Here is a 23132-nt window from a genome sequence, read left to right on the forward strand (position 1 = left end):
AAATTCACTGAATAATATAATACGTCACACTTTTCTATTTCATAAATGGGACTCGCTGTTTACATTATGTGGCAAAATTGTTCATCCATCCATTCACTTCCGCTTATCCTTTTCAGGGTTGCAGGGGGCGCTGGAGGCTATCCCAGATGTCTTAGGGCCAGAGTCAGGGTACACACTAGACAGGTCGTCAGTCTGTTGCAGGGCTAACACATATATACAGACAACCATTCGCACTCATATTCACACCTATGGGCACTTTAGAGTTTCCAATTAACCCATCCCCACTTTAGTGGGGCAAAATTGTTCATTTTTTATTTTTTGTGAAAACATTTTAGAAACTAAACATTTACTTTCATGGTTACAATAATATCGGTGGATGATGATTTTCATAAGTATGTGTGCCTTTGTTTTTCGGAGTTTTGTACTATATTCATATCAGTGGTTGGATCAAAGTTTCCAATCCCAAGTACTACATATTCTGTTAGAAATGGAAGAATTTATTTTTGCTTTCCAATACTATAAAATACACAAACAGTTGTAGCAAAAGTAGAGATAAATAATATTGGCATACAGAAAAATGAAAAAAAAAAAACATCCACAAGAAAATCAAAATGTAAAAATTACAAACAGAGAGGAGGCTAGTAAACAGGAAATATGTAGCACACAAGTCATCTTGGACCTAAATTCCCTTTCCTTAAACAAATAAATACTTATTGTGAACAATCTCAAATGTTGAAAAAAAAAATGGTTTGACGCCAGGCATGTCTTGAGCAAGCAGATTTAATATTGCTGAGATGGATCAAATGAAGACTTAAAAAAGGAGTTCTAACTGATTCTGAATGTGCAACTTTGATCTTATCTTTGAAAAACTTTGGCAGAAAATGCACACTAATAAAGAAAAGAAATGTAAACAAAATATTTACACGTAATGCAGTCTCATTAGTGTTACATTTCAACTATACTGTGTTTGTACACTGCCACAGACAAACTGTGGTAAAACAAGAGGGGAGCAAAAGGAAACGGCTAAAAACCACCTTTCTTTGCCTTGATGGTAATAATAGAGGAGCCAAGGGAGCAAGGCAAGGCAGCTGGAGCCAGCTCACTTATAGATATAAAAAAGTACTTGAACAAAGAAGCTCCCATTTTTCATGACAGTATCAGCCCACACTGACTGAACTTTAAAAAAGACCTCAGGAAGAAATGGCGCAAATGCCTCAGTGTTCTTATCTCAGAAGAATGGAAGAAAATAGTCTTCAGAGCTCATAGGTAATGGTCCAGATCTGCTCCAGTGATTTTTTTTTTTGGCCTTTCTAAAATGGACTCAGAGCACTCTATTGGTATTCCACAGCAGTCAAATCCATTTGGAAGATTTATTAGATTCCAGTCCGTTCTGCTTCATCCAATTAGTAAAAGGACATCAGGATAAAAGGAGAATCTTGTTAGCTTCCAGTGGTAGTGGATGAGATAGGAACAGCGGCAGAGGTTCATTTCTAACATCCGCATGCTTCCGTTGGCAGCTGTTACACATGTCTGAGGTCAGTCAGAATCATCTTTACACACGCAGGCACACTCTTCATGGTGTTCCAAGGGCACATCTGTCATGGACTTCTGGAGACCTCGTACACCACTTCGATGTTTCAACAGTAGAACCTGTTTACAAAAGAGGCCAGAAGCAGTGTTTTTAAAGCATGTTGAGTGGATAGGTTATTTAGACCTTTAACTGCTGCTTTGCAAAGTGGAACCACGGATGATGGGTGGAAATGTTTGTGTGATTTTGGTATAACAAAAAAAATCTTTGTGAAGTACATTGTAAATATCAAACCAGTCCAACCAATAATATTTTGCTTTGACATGTGTAAGACATGTTGCATGTAATGGTAAAAAAAAATAAAAACCCAGATGTGTTAAAATTCTATGTTCATTGTTCATTTTGTTTTGTTTTGTTTTGAAAAATGCATGTTAAAATGTACATAAATCAGGTTTGGGTTTCAAAAAATCCTCCATTTTTGATTGAAATGCAAACACTTTTTAAGTAACATGGTATGCAAGTAGCAAACTTTGGAAGGTTAAAAAAAAATTAGAATGTTAAAATTCACAAAATAAGAAATGGCAATCTGATTTTAACTGTCTTTGCACTGTTTCACTACAAGATCCATAAACAATGTGGTGGTTTTTCTAAACCACATATAATCGTTTGGGAGTAACTGTCAATCTTTTAAATCTGTTGTTTGAATACAAGGACAAGTTTTAAAATGTCATAGATCAGGGGAAAACAAATTACTTTTGTAAAGCTTTGTGAAGAAGTGAAAACCTTTCAAAGCGTTCAAAGTCCGTGTAACCAATTTCTGCTTGTGGCCCAGCATTTGCTGGCCTTAGAGACCACTAAGCCTTCTGTTTGTACAAACAACCTATATTACTTCCACACGCTATTAGGAGAGAAAGTAGAATCCATATTTGTATCAAAATGATAAGTAAAAGGCAAATAACAAAGGATTCTACCAAGATGATGACCAAAATAACTTTAGAAAACAGAATAGCACAAAACCAGGTTTAAAAAAATCAATATAAATCTGAATAAAACTGCAGTAATATTCACGTATTCCATAATTAAAACTATTTTTTTCTACCTCATATTGCAGGTGTTTTTCATATTATTATGTGTTCAGATAAAAACTAACAAAATAAACATCAAATGGATTTCATCATGCCATGATCAAATTGATATTTACCTCATGATATTTCTTTGTGACTCTGGCAGGAATACACTGACAGTCGTAGCAGCGGTGAGAGCAGCAGGAACAGTTTCCACCACAGCGCTTCACCAGGAGGCAGCTGGGCCAGAAAATGACATCTGTCCTTTTCAGCTCTTCACGCAGGGATACCGAGAAATTACGTGGCGTGCAGCTGTAGAGTTGAACTTCTTCCCTCAGAAGATTGAGATCAGCTCCACCTCAAATGCATCAGATGTTATTATTTCAACACAACATTTCACCAAAACATATTATTTTAATATTAATCATTTCAGTAGTGGCTCTTGGACTAAATTTACATTTAATTCATGAAAACAAACATGTTAATAATGTCCTACCTCGGGCCTTCTTACTGTGGATGAATGATTTCCCCAGCACATGCCATGTAGGTTTGTACAACTCTTCCATATCCATCTGCCATCGTTCTGGTTCCAGGTACTTCATGACCTCCTCTACAGTGCTCAGCTCCGTCACAGCCTCTGACAGCTCCTCAATATCCTGCAGGGATGGAGGGAGAACTGCAGGGGCGTTGGGCTCTGGTACACTCTGTGGGAAAACCAACAAATCAAATGAAGAGAGATGGAACAGATGGGTCATTTGCATACTAACTGAAAAAAAGTGTTTTTTTTAATGTAAAGAGTCCAACTTGCATAGCTTTGGGTTTTGATGGAAAAAGTCTTTAAACAAGCTTTCATAATAAATACACAACTCTCTCAATAAGATGAAATGTGCCATACATAATAAGGTCAAATAATTACCTCGTTACATAAACTGCCTCAAGGATACTTAAACCTCAGCCACTTTGTGTGACATTTAAAAGTTGGAAGTGTACTTTAGGTTATAAATATTAAAACAGGATAATTATAGTGAAGGAGGAATTTTGTCATTGGTGACAGGATGTTAAAAATGACCTTACTCTGCTATTGTACATTTTACATCATGATAAAATATAAAGTTTAATTTGAGTTACAGGTCATTAAACGATATGGTGAACTGGACTTGAGTTAAGCTGAAAATCATAACATCGTACTGTAGCAGGGGCTCAAACTAATATTTCGATTAACAGTGACTACAGTCTCTGAGGATCACAGACACATGCAGGGATTTCCACACTGGGCCAAACTGAAGGCATTCGCTTACATTTGACAGAAACATACTGAAGACTGAAATTTCAGTCTGTAAATAAAAATGAAAATGAGAATTTGTCATACATGACAAACGTGATAACAAATTCAACATTTAAAAAACTGACCATGCAATGAGTAATGCAATAGTATAATTATAATTTAATTATTTAAAAATAATACACATTTTTTTATATTAGTCCCCCTCGCCGATGCAAAAAAACAAACAAATCGGAATTAATGAGAGACATTTTTTAAGCTGCCAAATGAGATCGCATCTTTGCCACCTCCTTTGATCACTTTCCATTCCAACATTTATCTCTGTAGATTTGGTTGGCAACAGTATTATTTGTTTCAAGCTCTGAACTCTCTAGTGAGATACAGCAAGCAGTCACAGAGAAGATTGATACCTGGTGTGTTACTCTTCCCACGAGAGAAGGAGCTAATCTGTTAGACCTTTCAGTCTTGTGATGGTGCAACATGTCAGCTCACTGGTCTCTCTAATCTTACGTGACTGACAGGTAGAAGGAAACATTGTGACACAACAACAGCAACATAAAAAAAGCTTGAAAACACTAAAAATGTTGCCTTTTGGCAGCTGTGTTTTAAGGGAATAAATGAGAGGACTGAATGAAGAGTGGCAGTTTTTCTCATTGGTACTAACATTGTAAAGATAAACATTGTAAAATAAATGTTTTACCTAGCTGATAATATGAATACATGTATGTAGAGTAACTATAATGCGCGTCAGCTGACTGCTGAAGCATACGAAGACAGCAGGATTAAGATGCATACTTCTGTAAATTGGACTAGACACAAAGGTAATTAAAAGTTTAAAAAAATATAGAAAGATCTTCATAGTGAATGAAAAGGTAGAACGCCAACAACACTAATAAGATTTATTGGCATCGTAAGTGTGCTCAAAATCCAAGCCCCCTGGCAATGACTTTAAAATGAGATGCCAGTGGTTTGACATGGCTGCACCACAGGCTGGAAAAATACAGCTGATGCACAGCTGTGTTCACGCCACAGATATGACTCATGCTAATGAGGTTTCCTTTATAACCACTGAGCATATCTTTGGTTTATTTGGCACCAACTGAGATACACAATCACAAATGTGAAAGAATTATTTATAGGAAAAAAAAAGGTCATATAGCACCATACGTATGAGTGATGCAGCTGTATTTCCAGACAACAGAGAGAATCTGTGATTCTTATTAGTTGAGCCTTGGCAGTGGCTAACTGTATGGACTGGAAGCCATTAACAGCTTGTGAATGTCGATGGTGCAACACTCCCCCAATTAGCAACACTCTGCAAGCTCAGCGTCAGGTAGAGAAGCCAAGCAATCCTTCAGAGACACATCAAGATGGTGTGAATAAAGCTATAAGTAGCAGATGAGGGAGCCAATTTAAGGGAATTCAGGAACAAAGTCCTTACATGGACCACCAAAACTGAATTCAGAGCAGTGTCTGTGTGTCAGGTGTAAGACATAGATGTATGAACAGTTATGATATATTCTGTAACGCTTTTTCAGGGTCAAATAAACTAATTAACTATAGAAACAATGCACACATGTTCCATATTAGATGAAGTTCCTCAAGGGCGTTTTAGTAGTTGTAGCTAATGTATAATTAAGATTTATCATGTAAGAGTTTTAACTTTCTGTGTAAAAAAAATAACCAGTTGCTTCACAAGGTCTTCATTAGTTGTCATTTTGTGATAAATGAACATCTAAAACACAAATGGCTAAAACAAAGTGAGTAAAGCAGTATTCAGCAAAGGCTTTGAGCTCGTTTTTTCCCTCTTTCCAAAACCTTCCTTTTCATAAAGTTTATAGTTAGGGCTCAGTGTGAATCATCTGTTGGTTATGTAGACAGGCTGCTGGGGGACTTCCCACGATGTACTGTGCATTCTTCTCCACTCAACTCTTTTCATACTCCAAGCATTTTTATGCCACTACTGAATGTCTTTAATAGATTGTGTCTTGTCCTTGTCTAGACTCTTGTCTTTGCCCTCACCCTATCAACTGGTCACAGCAGATGGCTGCCCCTCTATGAGCCTTCCTGTTAAGAGGAAGTTCCTCCTTCTCAGTGTCACCAAGCGCTTATTCACAGGGGACAGTCTGAATGTTAGGATTTGCTATTTTTTAAACTTTTGTCCCTGTGTTTACTTTACAATATAAAGGCCCTTGATGGCCTGTTATTATGAATTAGGGCTATATAGACAAAACTGAATTGACTGACTTAGTAATAGAAAGCACAAGACATAAATATTAAACTTCAAGACACTTTGCGGTGACACGACAGAATGACTAAACATTTGGCTAAAATCACAATTTTTTACTTTTATTAAGTGTTTTTAATAGACCAGACTGGTATCTATGATTTTGTTTTGTCTACCTTAGCAACTCTTATTATCTTCCATTTATATCTTTTATGAAATAAATAAATAATAAATGCTGAGCCAGCAGCCCAAGGCACACTAGACAATTCTGCATATTAAGCACAGACATTGTGGAGTCTTCTGTCCTCAAACCAAACTGAAGTACATGCAATTTCGAATCTTATATAAGTTGAAGCACACAGAGACAGCATCCTAAAATGGTATTGCCCAACTTGCAGTCAAGGCCACTTGGGCAGTGAGCTGAGTGCATGTTTCAAAAAATATCACTTGCCTTTGAAAGGCTGAAACTGTTTATTCAGAAGATTTTAAAGTGCTTCTTATCACTACCAAAGCCTCTAAACCCCCTTACCCCGAAGAAGAACTTTGTTCTCAAGCAGTGATTTCCTTGTTTCGGAGTCTCTTTGTTCTCATAAAGCACAACCACACGTTCTTATTTCTGGTATCTAAAATGACAGGTTCAACTAACTATGTTGAGATGACAATTCTGAAATAGCTTTTTGAAATAGCTCTGAAAAACAATATCTTCTCATTCACATGGATTTGAAAACCACTTCCTTGCACAAGAGGACTTTGAGTAAGCAACTTGGTTTGTTGTGCGTGAAAAAAGTGTTTTTTGCTCGCACTATATGCCACACACTGCAATTGAGGTTGCCGTAAAAACAAACCTTAGTTTCATCATGCCAACGGTAAAGCTCCTGTATGACTTTGCCAGTCATTTTCATTCTCTTTAGGAAAGACTTGCATTCTTTACCTGCTCCATTAGCTTCTATTCAAGTCTTCATGTTTACAATTAGACAGTTTTATATGATTAGTGTAGTTTGCTGCTATTCAGACAAGCATAAGGCACATAGATCCTGAGTGTGTAAAACTCTTTTCAATCCATTTAAATAAACAAAGGTGGTAGGATGATGTTTCCTTTCAAAGTAACAGTGCAGTTTAATTGGGGACTGAGACCTCACAGACACAATGATGTATGTTTTGTTTGTCCCTGTAACCCGCAGTGCACACCACTCAACACCGCTTATGCCCTATTCAACAGCCTCCTTCTCCTTCTGTGTTTTAACAACCTCTTTGCCTCAGCCTTTTTGCTTTTTCTAAAATTTCTTCCTGTGAATTACAGGCTGGGTCTTATTTTTTCCCCCTTTCATTCCATGGAAGTGGTGGGGAGGAATTATTGCTTGTTTAAATATATACTAAAGTACTGGCCCCTGCATGGCATGAGGTTCCAGTAGCTGCTGGTTGACCACAGAGGAAACAGAGTGCTGCTGTTCTTGTGTGCTCCTCCTCTGTCAGAGGAAGGTTCAAAGGGAAGGCAGACCGAACGTGCGGAGGCCAAACTTCCTTTTCCCCATCATGGTTTCCGCACCTTCTAGAGTTGGAACATGAAGGAAAAACTTGGTCTCTGTTTCATCAAACAGTTTATGGAAAGGAACTGGACACCGGAGAATAATGTCAATCTGCTATTAAGGGATTAAGTTTAAGTTCAAACTTCTCAAATACCTGCTGTTTCGTGAAGTACTCTTTCTTTTCCAATTAAAATGTTTTATGAAATGTCACATATATTTAGGCGTTGTGTTGCTCTTAACTGTTATTTATGCTTTATTTAGGATGGTTATCTCAACTATGAACTGCTCATTCTTCACTTTTAACTTCTGTGTATAGATGCATAAATGCATGTTAATAATATTAGAGAAAACAAGTAGGTAAATAAATCTAATGCTAAAATAGGTATGGCTTCAACATGGCTGATGAAGGAGATCCAGTTTAGGTGCCACAATGTAAAAATGTGTCTGAAAATAGCAACTTTAACACTGTCGCTGCAAAACTGTGACATTCTGCTATGACTGACCCATAAATCAGAGAGTGCTTTGCTTAAATCGGTGAAAACCTTCCTTAACACTTGAATGAAAGATGTAATGAAAGATGTTGAGCAAGTTTTATGTAAAAACAGAGAGGAAATGATGGATGATAAAGAAAGGCAAAAGTCAACATCTGAACATGATACAATTTTTTACGAGAATTATAGATGAACTCAGATGAATCAAAGCACCAAGCCTTTAAATTCCACTGATGTATGTCCACCATTACTTTTGGCCTTCCACTTGTTGAAAGGTAAAATTGTTTGGAGAGATAAATCTAAATCTCTCTGAGTGGTTACACTGCGAAACAGCAGGTCTTTGGGAATTTCTGTTGTATCCTTGTTAATGTGGAGTACAAGAGGAATGAGAACAAGAGGAAAGGGTCAGGGGTAATCAAGGAAGACCATTGAAACCAGCAGGATACAGTGACTGTGCTTCATAGTAAGTTAAGCTTCTGTGATAATGATAATGACTGCTCTTTTTTGGTTCAGATGTTCAGCCTGCATGGCAAGGATTCTGCTCATGATTATGTTGTTGTTGTAGTAACTAGAGTACACTACAGTACAAAAAAATCCTCTTTTTGATAGATGCCAAATGCAATGTGCTCTAAAGGGTTTATTACAGATGGCAAGGATAACTTCTTAAAGATTCAAATAAAGCATTATTTTAATAATAATTCCCATTAACATTGATACACTTCAATGATTTATTTTCGTCTAAAAGCCAAGGTTATAATATATCGACAGAATTCATGGAGAAATAAAAAAACAGAGGGATTAGATGCTTCATATAACAGCTACACCTCAGCTGCATTGTTTTGAATATTTTTAGACAAGACAATCAGTCATGTAGAGAACCAGTCCACCTGCAACACCAGCTGTAATATCAAAATTTACTGTTTATTAGTTTTATTTAAAAATTAAAAATTTATGATAATATTTTGTTATTTTCTGGAACTTGCCCTACCTCTTTCTAGGTGCATATACTTTGTAAATATGTGTAATTTGTTTATTTAACAGTATAATGTTTGATTATAATACTCTGATTGACTCCATAGTGTAGTATTTAACACATTTGCCTAACACGTGGAGGATCCCCAGCATAAGACTAGGAGGAGACACAAATCCCTGGGAGGTTTGTGTCAAGAAGGGCATCCAGCATAAAAAGCTATGCCAAATCAAACATGTGTTTCCGTTGTGGTAACCCCTTTCAAATAAGGATGCAGGCAAAGGAAGCTTTATTTGCCAGTTTCTCCTGCAAGTTAAATACCTTCCCTGTTTCACTTCTTGGTGGTTTCTACTTTATTGTCAGACACTATTTGAAATATTGTGTGTGCCTGCATAGACCGTGTGTTATACTACAATTTGTAATTATGAGCTCAAACAGACATTAGAGACTCTATTCTTGGACTACATCGCTCAGCATCTAATGACTCAGTTTCCAATATTTTGTGGCTTTTAGCATTTGGCTATCAGGCTAATGGATATCTTTGCAAAGCGTCCTAGCCTGTGTATCAGTCAACTTTTTTGTCTGACTAAAAATAACAAATGCAATTGTAAAAAGACAATAAAGCATTGAATTGACGACATGTGATAGTTCAGCATTTCATTTCTGCAATCCACACATACAGTACTGTTTAACTGCATGTAGCCAAAGCCTACTTGCATGTGATTCATCAGTACTTCTTGAAATACAGCATGGGAACTTGGAAGCAAAAACTGAAAAGCTTCTAGTAACAAAAATCTCATTCTTTGTATATAGATATTCACAGATTATTCATAAAGAGATATAGTTCAATACCCCCCCCCCCCCCCCCCCCCAAAAAAAAACCCCCCAAACAAAACAAAAACAAAAAAAACCTCACAGTACTCATTCTCTTGTTCAAATAAGAAAGTAATACAAAACACATTTACTTCATACTTCCTTCTGCTGCAAACATTTTTTCATTAAATCTTTCCTTATAATAGCATCTCATTGGGTTCATATTGGTTAAAGCCTGACCTTGCTTGTGGCCCTGCTGCAGTCTACTGATACAAAAACAGTAATTTGATTTACTGACTCTAACACTGGAAAATAATATATAAGTAATGAATACCTTTCATCTTCTAACTTATCTGTTTAACTGTTTTTGTGATACAGCTTTGAGGTTTGCATGACACTCTGCATGTGTTCAGAGTGACGGTAAATCATTTGGTGGTTCATGCTGCTATCAGCAATGCTATTCTGGGCTTTAATGGTGATGAAAGAATGCAATAATATTGTGAATTAAGACCAAAAGACCAACAACTCTGAAGCACAAAGAAATTAAAACAGTGAATATAAAGCCATTTCAGAAACCTCCGTCGCATATTTGTGCTACAGGCCATCAGGGATTAATGAAGAGTAAAACTGTTGACTTAAACTAGCTTGAACAGAACTAAAACATGACAGGTTAAAACATGGCAGTCATCTCTTTAGTTTATCTTGAGGCTTTTGTCAGTGTGGGATCTGGGACAAATGGATTTTCTGTGTTTGTGTGTGGTCTACATGTCAAGACCAAAAAAAAAGAAGGAGCAAGAGAATGACTAATGGGAAGAGGACAGACGAAGACATAGAAGAGTAGCTATACAGAGACACAAAAGTATGTACTAATAATTTTTCAGATATTATTGATATCAGAAATGCTCTAGTGGCCAGTGACCTTCTGGCAAGAATATAACTGGCTAATCTTGCTGGTTTTTAAACTTCTGCATTACATTGCTCATCATTTTAAAGAATTAAAACGGTCACTTAATTACTTAAATTTAAATTTAATCACACCACATGAGCTACACAAGGTCAGAAGTTTATTATAGCCCTTTCTGTTTCATTCCTTAATCAGCCTTTAGTAGGTGAGCAGTTATGATGGGAACACCAACCTGAGACTATAGAGCTAATGTAGAGAGATGGTTGGGGTGGACCGGAACCCCCAAAAAACTTGGCTTAGTTACTTCTTTCAACCAGATTCTTGTAGTTTTCTTTTGGGTAAATGGCATTTAAACAATCGCAACACTGAATTTATGACCATTCCACCCACGCTGTAGAAATTTCCCTTGAATCATCGCCATAGAGCCAAGACAGAAAAACTCATGGACAGCAAACTAGAATTATCCTACCATTCGACTGATTGATATTTAGCTTGTACTGTATCTTTTCCACAGTGTGTTTTTATACATGATCACATGCAAACCTCATGGGTACTGTTGCTGGAGCCCTTATTCATTATGAGTTCTGGCTTATGCACACACTGTAAATTACAGTGGATAAATGTCTGCCAGAAGTTTAAAAGGTGAATGGAAACAAAGATTAGGTAAGACTGGAACTAGTGATTATAGTATCTGTTACAGGCAAGAGGAACAATAGAAAACAGCAGAACAAAACAGTGTTTGGGTATCTTTGAATCAAATACATATTTCTGGTATACATACAGTACTGTGCAAAAGTTTTAGGCAGGTGTGGAAAAAATGCTGTAAGCAAAGAATGCTTTCAGAAATATAAATGATTGTTTATTGGCCCCAAATGTATTCTGCAGCAGGACAATGACCCCAATCATGCAGCCAAAGTCATTAAGAACTATTTTCAGTGTAAAGAAGAGCAAGAAGTACAGGAAGTGATGGTGCGGCCCCCACAGAGCCCTGATCTCAACATCATTGAGTGTGTCTGGGATTACATGAAGAGACAGAAGGATGTGAGGAAGCCTACATCCACAGAAGATCTGTGGTTAGTTCTCCAAGATGTTTGAAACAACCAACCAGCCGAGTTCCTTCAGAAACTGTGTGCAAGTGCAACCTTGAAGAATTGATACTGTTTTAAAGCCAAAGGGTGGTCACACCAAACACTGATTTGATTTAGATTTCTCTTTTGTTTATTCACTGCATTTTGTTGATTAGTGAAAAAAAAGACGAACATTTTTTAAAGCATTCTTTGCTTACGTCACTTTTTCCTCACCTGCCTAAAACTGTGCAAAGGCACAGTACTGTATTTGTACAAACCAATAAAGAAACACTTCATTTGAATAATACATGATGTAACAATATAAACAGAAACACAGTTGGAAAATTCAGAAATACTCAGAATATCCAGTTCCCCCCAAAAAGGGTCAGTGGACAAATTTTGAATGCAATCTTTAGTGACACTGCAACACCTCCTATGTCAGACTGAAGTGACTACATGGATATATCACGGGTTTAGAACACATTTGGCTTCGTATGGAAGAGTAAAAAACATAAAATAAAATTGAAGTTCAATTATTTCTATTTTGGCATTGCATACTTCAGTATTTCAGGATCCATGATATAAGATTTATCCTTTTTTTGTTAATGTAAATTAAGATATTTTAGTGGTTTTGGTATTCATGAATGAACTTCACTGGACTTACGCCTTTGCAGCTATTGTGTATACATTGTTTTTGCTTTTGTAAAAGTGTATGTGCTATTCTGTCTTCAGTGTATCTTCATAACTAAAATAAATGACAGTACAGGTGCCAGATGTTCCAGTGTGCCTAAGCATAATTTCTCCCCAGTGATGCTTAAAACCTTGGGTACACATAAGCAGGAATGGATGATTGCAAATTAAGACCCCGTGTTATGTAACAAGCAAATTATTTTAATTGTGCTTACATGGAGAGGCACTGCTCACTGCCATGTAAATTCCCAAGATGAAGATGGCAGGAAAGAAACGCTGACAGCTAAGTGTTTACCTACTCACAATGCACATTTTATTTTAGCAGTTAATCATGCACGTACCACAGGCAGCAGGGAGTAGCGGATGCAGAATCCCGGCTCAGAGGGAAAATACTCATCGGAGATGAAGCGAATAGTGATCTGGCTTCCCTTGGAAATGTGACCACCTGGGAGCGATTGTGACCCACACCAGCGACCCAGGATTGTCTTCTCAGTCGGATCTTCTATTTCCACAAAGTCGTACCTGGCACAGTGAACAGAGAAAGGGCAGGACATGTTTTTGGTGTCTTAGATATGATTTGTTAATAGAACCAATCCAGCTATTGCTGGTGCTGTAGCTGGAAATCTGAACTTAGAGTTGAGCCTGTTATCTTTAATTGTGTTCTTGCCTCATTATTAGTCTGTCAGCTCCTTTAAGACTCCCATTGGCACGGTCGTTCTGAAGGTGAGATTGTTAATAAAGCTGCAAGGGCAATAAAGATTTAACCTCATTTAAAAAAAGAATACAAAAATAAATATCTGTAACAGCAGGGTAGCTGCATGAGATGAGATCTCTATTATTTACAGCCCGAGTTAAATGGATAAAAATAAACTGGAAATCACTAGTGCATTGCGGTCAAATCTCAAGTTGAAGAATCTAAGGATAGTGCAGCATAAGCAGCTGTTACTTTTGGCGATTAATGACCAATGATGCGGTCTTTTGACAGGCCTATTACACCACATGTCATTGAAATATAGTTTTTAATTAAACATTGTTGACTGCACAAGAGACCCAGGCCTCTTTAATTGTACTCCAAAACAAATTTCCAGTAGCAAAGTAAAAACTTTACTTTCACATTGTTTTGTTGTATTGGAGATAGCATCTTGTGGAGAAAACCACAACCTTGCCAAGCAGAGGAAAAAACTGTCAGCCCTAAAAAATACAACCTGGGGTTAAATTCTGATATAAGGCCCTTAGCTTTATTAAATATTAGATTTCCACTTTGTCAAAGGATTGTTTTACACTCCACACCTGTTAAGTCACTAGAAAGACAATGCTGCTTCTTGCTAGCTATAGTTAGCAAAGGCACCACAGACATATGCTTCTCATAGCTTTCTGAATTATCCACCTATCCTAGTATGTCCGCTGTCTGTCTGTCTGTCTATTACTTCCCTGCTTGCCATTATATTTCTTTCAAATCTAACATTAAACCACTTTTATCACCTCTTGTAATCTGTAACTGTAACATTTTGCTTTATTGACATGCATATCCTACCTGATGTTATCTGTTTTTTTCTCTTTGAATGTATGTGTGACTAAAGAATGTATCACTTGATCAAAAGCACTGTTTCCTTGTCGTCATTTGAGTTTTCTTTGTAGAGAGATCTCACAGAAGTCTTGTGGCATATTGCTTATAGATTTACTTAGTACAACCTAAGAATGACTTTTAGATTTTTGACTTATCAGTTACAAAATGATTGGTAAGCACACAAGTACTGTTTCAGTATCCCAATCACTCCTCAAATGGCACTTCGGGTCTTTAAGCTGAGTGACTCCTGTAGTTGCAAAAAAACCCTGCAAAATGTCCTTCTGCTCCCATGTTGTGTGACTTTACTAAGTTTCTGATCATCATATTAATATGATTAGTTCTTTAGATATTTTAAAATCACCTTTAATGTGTCATGATGTTCATAGAGTTATAAAGGCAGATAAACAGGGATACCAGCTTAAAAATTATGACTTGACAACTGATTAGCAAATGGTTGAACAGTGTCCCTCGGTTTCTTGGTCAGATTTGACACATTCAGCCAATCTCTGATTACAAATATCTTAGAGTGCAACACTGCAAATATCCAACTTGTACCCTCGTGATAGGTCTTAACTGATCTTTGGGTGATGTCATGATGACTACATCCATCTTTTATATGCAGTTTTATACTCTAGTTCTGGGATTGTTGTCTTTAGTGGTGCATTCCATCAGATTGAAGATTTTAAGTATTTTTTAATGAAAAGTACAAATATATATTGGTTTCTTAAAAATCTATATTTTTTATTTTTGACTTCCATTATGGTCAGTAATGAACATTTTCAGTAATATATTAATATAGTATAATATAACATATATTACACTATAATATATTATAATATATATATTACTGGATTTTAAAATGAAAAAAACTACAGTCAACATAAACTATAAATTTTAGTGTGAGAGAAAAAACAAGACTAAAAGCATCATGTCGTTTGTGGACTTGTCAGGCTTGTGAGTCTGTCTGTAATTACACGACTGTCTGTCTCCTCTGACCGCCCTGCCAATCCATAATACCAGTAAACATTATGAAGTGCAGAGACATATGGCCATGCTCCAAACTCCTTTGGTGTGCCAGTGAAAATATTGACCAATGTCAGCACTTAAGACATGTAGTTCAGGAGTTCAGCCTTTATTATTTATACCTGTGTTTAACTAGTGGCTGCACTGCATTGAATAAAGCCTTGTTTCACTGACTCTTCACAGTCTGGGATTAATCACTTTGCCATTTGCGTCAACAGGCACGCTAACCTCTCATTCAGTGCTGCCAATTCGGATATTTGGATTTCAAGGACATTGTTTACATTTGCACAGGCTTGACAGATTCAGTTCAAGCTGGTTTCAATAAAACAACATGGAGTGACATGAGCAATGCTAAAAATGGATTTTCTGTGATGTTAAATAAACTAAAGGGGTGGGAGTGTCAATACATTTACCAACTCTGTTACCTTTGATGTGGAAATGTATACAGGAAGTTTGTTATCTGCAAAAATGAACTTATTGAGAAGGGCAAAACTGTATATTTCCAGTTTAAATGCATTAATGTTTGATAATTTATAACAGCAAAAAATCATTTTGGAAAAGGACAAAACATCACTTTAGCTCATCCCTGTTGTCCTCGTTGGAGGTCAGTGAATCGAGAAGCTTTCTTCTCTAAAAGTCATCTTTTAGACTGCTGCAGGGCTTTGACAGATGGCTCATCAATAATGCAGAATACCCTGATCATTACACGTCGACATGTGTTCAGAATCACCATGTTCAACAGTGGTTTCTCAGATTTACAAATAAGGCGACATACTCACAGTGAGCAGGATGAAAATAAAAAAGCGACCTTTTACATGTTGCAGTGGAGAAAGGAGAACCTTTCAGTACCCAGCAAAGAAACTGTGTTTAATATTCACAAAGCTTTCTTGCTACATAGTTTTCCTTCTTGTACATTATTAATAGATACAATATCTGCCACAGAGATGACGCAGATTAGCAACACAAACACTGTCTTTTTAGTCCGCTCTTTTCAGACTGGAGACAGAGAGCATAAATGCCTTTCTCAGAACACTCCTGTCTGGGAGTCGTCAAGCACGAATCAGCTGCCATGCCAACCAGCAGCAAGACCAATCCCTCTCCAATATGCCTCTCCTCCAGTGGATTTGGTAAGAATGCTTTTCATCGTGCCACAGAAAAAACAGAATAACAGATGAGCATCCCGGCTATTCCCTCTCATCATAGCAAAGAGTTCTCACTCCAGGGTTGTTACCAGAGCCAAACACATCTCCCACTGTTGTTTGTTTTAGCCACATTGATGTGAATTAGTGGACAGGAGATTAGACTCTTGTTAATCTGCGTCACATTACACAGTGACATAACAGAGTATCGGCAGCATTGCATGTGATTTTCTTTGTTATAACAACCAGAGAAATGGAGGTCTAAGAGGAAGTTTTGGGGAATTAATTTTTAAACACACATAAAAGATAAAGTAGCAGACTAGGCCAGAGGCTTGTGTGTGTGAGTGTGTATGTGTGTGGGGGGAACAAAGTGTTTGTGTTTGATAGAGGGGAAAAAAGAGAGTGAGTGTAAGAGAAAAGCAGGCAGGTTTGGGATTCTGCGTGTGATTGCATGCACCACTCATCTGTCTGCCAACCCTGGCAAAAGTATGTATCTTGGGATCTGAGCAAAACCTGTTGGGCTTTGTTGGGGGCTTGAGAAGGGTTGGACAAAGATACAAAAATGCTAGAGCTGGAGCAGTGGATGTGAAAATGACTTGCATGACCCTGGAAAAGGATGTTTTTATCGTCTTTGCCCCTTTCTTTGAGGGTGCTGACTAGTGCAGTCTTGTAAGGGCAGTACAGCACAAAAGTTGTCAGTCGGCACCCTGCCCTACTGTGCAACTTTCCCTCGCAGAGTTTTGACAGCAACATTAACCTCATTCGTCAACAGGCACCTGGTCCATGGCAGGTGAGCTAAGGCGCTCAAATTACCTCCAGTCACACACAGAATTTTTAGTTTTTCAATCAGCTGCCCATAAAGACAGATTTTTTTATTTGCACCAGAAGCATAAATGCTGGCTGGCAAAACTATACAGCACTTAAGACAATTAAATTAGCTAGAAACAACATATATAAACACTAGACCAACATCAGAGCCAACATCACAAACACCTCATTAATTGATGGAGTTGAATTTCAAGGAACTGTTCATGGAACAGGGTTTACTCATTCATGTCCACAGCCTGCTTTTTCAACTACGCAATGCTATCTACACCTTGTCAGCTCTGTAGAGAAGTACAGCGGTCATTCACATTTTTATCCATTAGGGGGCTCTCCAGGAATGACTAGTGAAGTTACCCTCCCCCAGAATCTTCCCCAGATTGAGCTCCATCATGCTAACCAGCCAGTTGTGATATATTGGCAGAAAGGTACTGAGCATAAAGTGCAATGCGTAAATGGGTAAATCGATCGGTGGGGCTTAGGATCCTATTTTAAAATGAATGGCAACACGGGAAAATCAAAGTAGTAATTGAAAGCCGAATGCTCAATAAATTATAGAATGTACTGCATGTGTTTTTGTGTCTGTGCTGCTATGCAGAGGGTGTGGCATGTATCTTTCAAGCTGTTCTATGAGCTGATCCACGCATCAAATATATATGTACTAAAAAGCAATGCTAATCCATGCCTTTCCTGGGTGTAACAAATAACTGGGTTTTCAATATTCACACTCTGGCAGACTAAAGGCAGTTTTACAAATGGCCACACTCTGACTGATTTTCAAATATGGATTAAAACACAGATGGGACATGTCTTTACTTCAGACCAACATGTATCTAGCATGTCAACTGGGAAAGCTCCTATATGATCTCATTAAGACAAGCAAGCAGAGAAAGTGCTCTATAGAGGACAATGTATATTACTTCTGATGCAGAGGCTTCAGAAGTGCTGATGATGGTTATATTTTTCTATAAGACTAATATAATACAATATCTTATTTGAAAAAAAATTGTTATGTAATTAAATTTCATTGAAGTAATATTAAAATACTTTCTGTGAGGATGGCCCCTTTGTTAAATAAAGTGAGGTCAGAAAACACAACGAAACAAAATAATTTTATGTTGCATTAATTTTTTTAATATGTATATTTTTTTCAAATGCATGGCCTTACTTGCATATTCCATCTTCAGGGTCCTCTAGCCCAAATCTCTCATCAAAGGTAAGCTGGATCCTCATGTTGCTGCTGGCGACTAGTCTCCAGACTAACACTGTATTCCTCGGATAAGTGTGCGGGAAGTCTGGGCTGTGGATCATTCCCTCTCCAGACACTGTTATAACTTTCTCCTGGTTAGAATCTTGCACTCCTAAAACAGAAAAAAGAATGCACAGACCATGTAATAGCTTAATATGTAAATCAGATTATAATGCCTAACTGGTCCTTGACTACCAATAGGGATACTCATTTTATTGCATTTTAATTGACAAGAGCTTGGTTTGAAAAAGACTTAAGGTTATAAACTAAAACATGAACATGTCTGCCACAATTAAAGATTATTATGTAGTTTAAAATAGTGAGGTGTTTACCACAAGAAGTGAGACAAAATAAGCGCTCCCTGTTTCGTCAGGCAAATCATTATGTGATTGTCCTCCTACGGTTGGTGGGCCCTCAAGCACCCACCCCAGGGTAAACTGGTCTCTTGGTGTTCCTACCCTCACCTGGTAATGAACTTTAGTTAGTGACTGAAACAGTGAGACTGCAAATACAAGCAGTGGAAATGAACATTTCCTCCAAAGAGTGTCTGGGCTCAGCCTTAGAGATAGGCAGAGGAAATTGGTCATTTGGGAGCCACTAGTCCTCCACATTGAAAGGAACCAGTTGAGGTGGTTAGGCATCTAACTGATGCCTCATGAACTCCTGATATTTAAGGTGATTTGGATGTTCCCCTGGAAGGCGCCCCTGTGAAAGACCCAGGACATACTGAAGAGATCACATCTCTCAGCTGGCTTGGGAACAGGCATTCCCAAAGTGTTCCTGTGGAAGAGCTGATTAAGTTGTGTAGAGCCAGCCCTGCCCTCTGCAACCCAGACCAAGTTACCTGGTTGCATGGATTAAATATTGAGTTTGAGATTTTAAAAAAAAAGTAGGAAATGAGATAACATGAAGGTAACCAATCAAAGAAGTTAAAAATTTAACTGACAGATTTATCTGATACTGGAGTAAACACAAAAGCAGTCTCCAAAGAAAAATTCAATCAATCATACAATCATACTCTTTTATTTTTTATTATCATTTGTGAGTGCATGTAATTGGATTTAATTGTATTGTTATGATTCTTTGTAGAATTCAAGAAACTGTTTTGACCAAACCCAATAATCCAACTGGAACTAGTGGCTACAGGGTTTTAATGACAATGACAACACAATGACTATGCTTGTCACTCAGACCCAGACTGCACAGATCCTGTCACCTTGACATGAAAAATTGCCAAGATGCTTCCACCTGAGCCTCACAATCATTGCAAGACAACACCCTGAAACCATGCTGACTGCAGGGCCATTTTAAAGCCATTTAGTAAAATATAATTAAATATAAATAACATAAATACACGAGAAGCCATCTGCACAATTAAACACATTAAAATTAATATAATATATATATTTTACATTATATATGTCTACTAGTGTAGTATTAATAATTATATCTGTATATAATTTATATGCTTATTTATACTGTTTATTACTCATTACACTTACTAAAATACCTAAGTATTAATTATAACTGAAAAACAACAACTTTAACCAATGTTAAAGTATGTCAAAGGTATTAAAAGAGGATGATTGTTTTGTCTTTGCTGTAAAATCACACATACACAATCTTTTAGTCTGCTTCTCTCTGAGGGAAATGCACTTTTTAGCTGTTTTCCCCAGGCGCATTCATTGAATGCAGAGACGCTATTGAAATTGGCACAAAACACTGTAATGCTGTAGCTATATTTAAGTGAACAACATATAATCTGGCTTCAGGAAAAAGGTTCCTTTAAGCAAAGCCCCATTTTCTATGATAAAGGTTTAAGCTTGTGTCAACACTGAAATATTTTGTTTTGCATTACATAAATTGTCAGCAGAACAATTTACTAAAATAAACACTCACTCGGTGTATTCCAATTAGCATTAACGTGCTGTGCTGAAATTTTGATGACTTTCTGTCAAAGTTTACAATGATAAATTGATACCATCCCCAGCATGGTATTTATTTTTGTACCACTGATGAACATTCAGTATTCATAAAACAATCCAATGCATTTAACCATCAGATGAAGCAGCAGGGGCGTAATGTGTTCAGGAGAAGGAGTGTGCTGCTGGATGTTTGGTAGTCCATTAAATGGATGAGTAACCATTTCCCCCGTGCAATACGAACAATTTTATGTTTAAAGCTTGACTACTCTTTATTTTGCCATAAATTTGACTAAGGATGTGATTCATACTCAGTTGCCTGATTCATTGTGAGGTTATTTGCATTACAAAAACAGGCTAGGTTTATGCCATGTTTTCACCCTGTATAATGTCAAAAAACAGCTCCACAGCAACTGAGTTTCTCTGAATGGTTCCAAGGATAATAAATCTCTTTGAAGGAGTGGTCACTGAAAGTAGGTAAGAGAAACCAAATTCAGCTGTGACTTCTTAACAAGCAGTTTCAATTTTGAAAATTTAAAGTCAGTAACTTTAAGCAAACATAGTGTTCACGCCCTTGTTGCTCTTCATGTCAAGTTTTATACGTGATTTACAATGAGAAGTTTAGAAGCTAGTCTGCTAGCTGAATTGGCTGTTTTAACATACAGTACACATAAAGTTTAGAGACACTCACTGACTCGGACTTGATTTGTATATACTAGATGTGTGCATCTTTGTCATGTATTATAGCTTGCTTGGCTCACGTTTATAAAGCAACATGGGCATTACAAAAGAAAAGGGTTCTGATTGGTGAAGAAAGGCACACAGTCCTGAATGTATTTATCTATTTATTAGGTATAACTTGATTACATTTTGTTCTTCTCCACTTGCATCTGCTCTGATTCCATTTATCAGACAGAATATGCATATTAGAAAAGAAAAAAAGACACTTTTAGGGAAAAAAAATTACTTCACATTGCAATTACCCCTTTGATGTCTTCATTTCGGTTTGATTGTGTGCCAGGTGGGAAAAACTGAATGACTATATGCCAGATGCAAAGAAAAACAAAGCCCAGGCATGAATTCTCAATGAACAGGCTCTTTCATAACTATGTGAAGAGTATACCCTCAAGTACAAATTGTCTCATCCAACCAGGGCCAACTTTCAGGGTAGATCCTACTCCTTGCAAAACTGCACATGCAGTTCTTGCAAAAGCAGGCATTTCAACAAGCATTATTGAAATAAAAGTCTTATCTCCTGCATCAGGACTACACATGTTTATTAACAACAAGCTTCAAAATAAATAATTCAATCTTTAATTTTTAGACTATGGTTTATTTATCACATTGTGTGAGATTGATTCTTTTTCTATCCACTTGCTGAGTCAAGAGGAAATAAGGAGATAGCTTTCATGCTATTAAAGCTTTGTTTGCCATCATAATGACATCTTTTAATTACATCCCCATTACAGTGAGGTTCATTTTGTCCATTTGGTATTTTTAATTATTAATTTTATGTATTATAGACGAAAAACAACCCAACTCTATCTGGCCCTGACTAAAAAAGTAATTGCTTCTCCTTGTGAAATCATAAAATTAACTGTGATTAAGCAGCACATTTGGATAGTTGAGTTCAATTTCACTTGCCACACCCAAATCGGATTATTGCCAGACATGCTGAATCAAGAAAATACTTAAATGGAACCTGTCTTATAAAGTGAAGTAGGCTAAAAGATCTCAAAAAGCAACATAAATGCTATAATCTAAGAAAACAGCTGAGAAACAATCATTGACATTAGTCTGGAAAGCATTACAAGGAAGACTCCAGTGAAGCAGAGTGGAAGCCATTACCCACAAATTGGAATAGTGGTAAATAGCGAGGGGAATGGATAAGCGATTTAGTGATTCTGTTTCTATTATTGATATTATTTATCATTTCAAATCGATCAATATCAATTCTCAGTGGGTATCATTGGCTTCACTTTGAATCACCACCATCGCCAAAGCAGCATACCAAAGACATTACAGTCATGCAAATAAATTGCGTGGTCAAATGTTTATATATTTTGGAGGTGTTTCCCCTCTTTGTTGTGATCAATGTTGTGGTCATGACTCAAAAAAGTAATGTATTACACATTACACAGAAAAGATTTCTTAAATGAAGCACGTTACTTAATTACTCCCAGGAGAAATTAATTTGTTACACTACTCGTTACATTCCTCACATTTCTCTGTAAAAAGACCTGAAACGCATTGTCTCATGATTACCATTTAATGATATGAACCTATAGGCTATCGTCCCACACACCAACACAAATCCCTGTCCTAATGAAGACAAATATGATCTTTATCTAAGTATGCAAGTATAAACACAAACTCGACAATACAAAGAAAAGATGAAAACCAGCACAAAGGGACTTTAAAAGCAATCAGCCCTGTGATTTTACTTTAGAAACATGAACAAGTAGAAACAAAGGCTGCAGCCTGACCGCTCTGTTTGTTACCTGTTGAAGTTTAGGGTCTGGCTGTTGGGCTGGGGCTAGCTTAGTGTTAGCATGCTATCTATGCAACTGTTTGCAAAGAGTTGACATAATGTAATTGCTTCTGTCCAGATCTGTTTCCAATTTACCATTTTGCTCTTCTCCTTTTGTGCAATAAAAACAAAAGTAATGTCCATATCCACGCTGTAGACAGCGTTTATTTTCCTCCTCCAACAAATGAACTGAAATCAGTTGATTGTAGCACAAGTGCAAGTGGAACCAAGCTGACTAACAGTTCCAAGGGACTGAACTACTGAACTATTGAGATTCCCATCCCTATTGTGGTTAGTGTGGCTAAATTAAACCAAGAG

The 23132-nt window shown here is 37.1% G+C and overlaps 1 protein-coding gene across 1 annotated transcript in view; it reads right to left on the bottom strand.

The window, feature by feature from the left end:
• Positions 1 to 466: 466 nt before the first annotated feature.
• pdgfc (platelet derived growth factor c) overlaps positions 467 to 23132 on the bottom strand; it is a 47001-nt gene continuing 24335 nt past the window's right edge. Inside the window, exons 2-6 of the mRNA XM_080900871.1 lie at positions 18282 to 18474; positions 12904 to 13084; positions 3089 to 3296; positions 2730 to 2950; positions 467 to 1650 (exon numbers count right to left, since the gene is read on the bottom strand). Of these exons, the coding sequence (XP_080756997.1) occupies positions 1537 to 1650; positions 2730 to 2950; positions 3089 to 3296; positions 12904 to 13084; positions 18282 to 18474 (917 nt within the window). The 3' untranslated portion in view covers positions 467 to 1536. The remainder of the gene's footprint in view (positions 1651 to 2729; positions 2951 to 3088; positions 3297 to 12903; positions 13085 to 18281; positions 18475 to 23132) is intronic.

Source organism: Rhamphochromis sp. 'chilingali', assembly GCF_963969265.1.
Source record: "Rhamphochromis sp. 'chilingali' genome assembly, chromosome: 13".
Taxonomy (NCBI): domain Eukaryota; kingdom Metazoa; phylum Chordata; class Actinopteri; order Cichliformes; family Cichlidae; genus Rhamphochromis; species Rhamphochromis sp. 'chilingali'.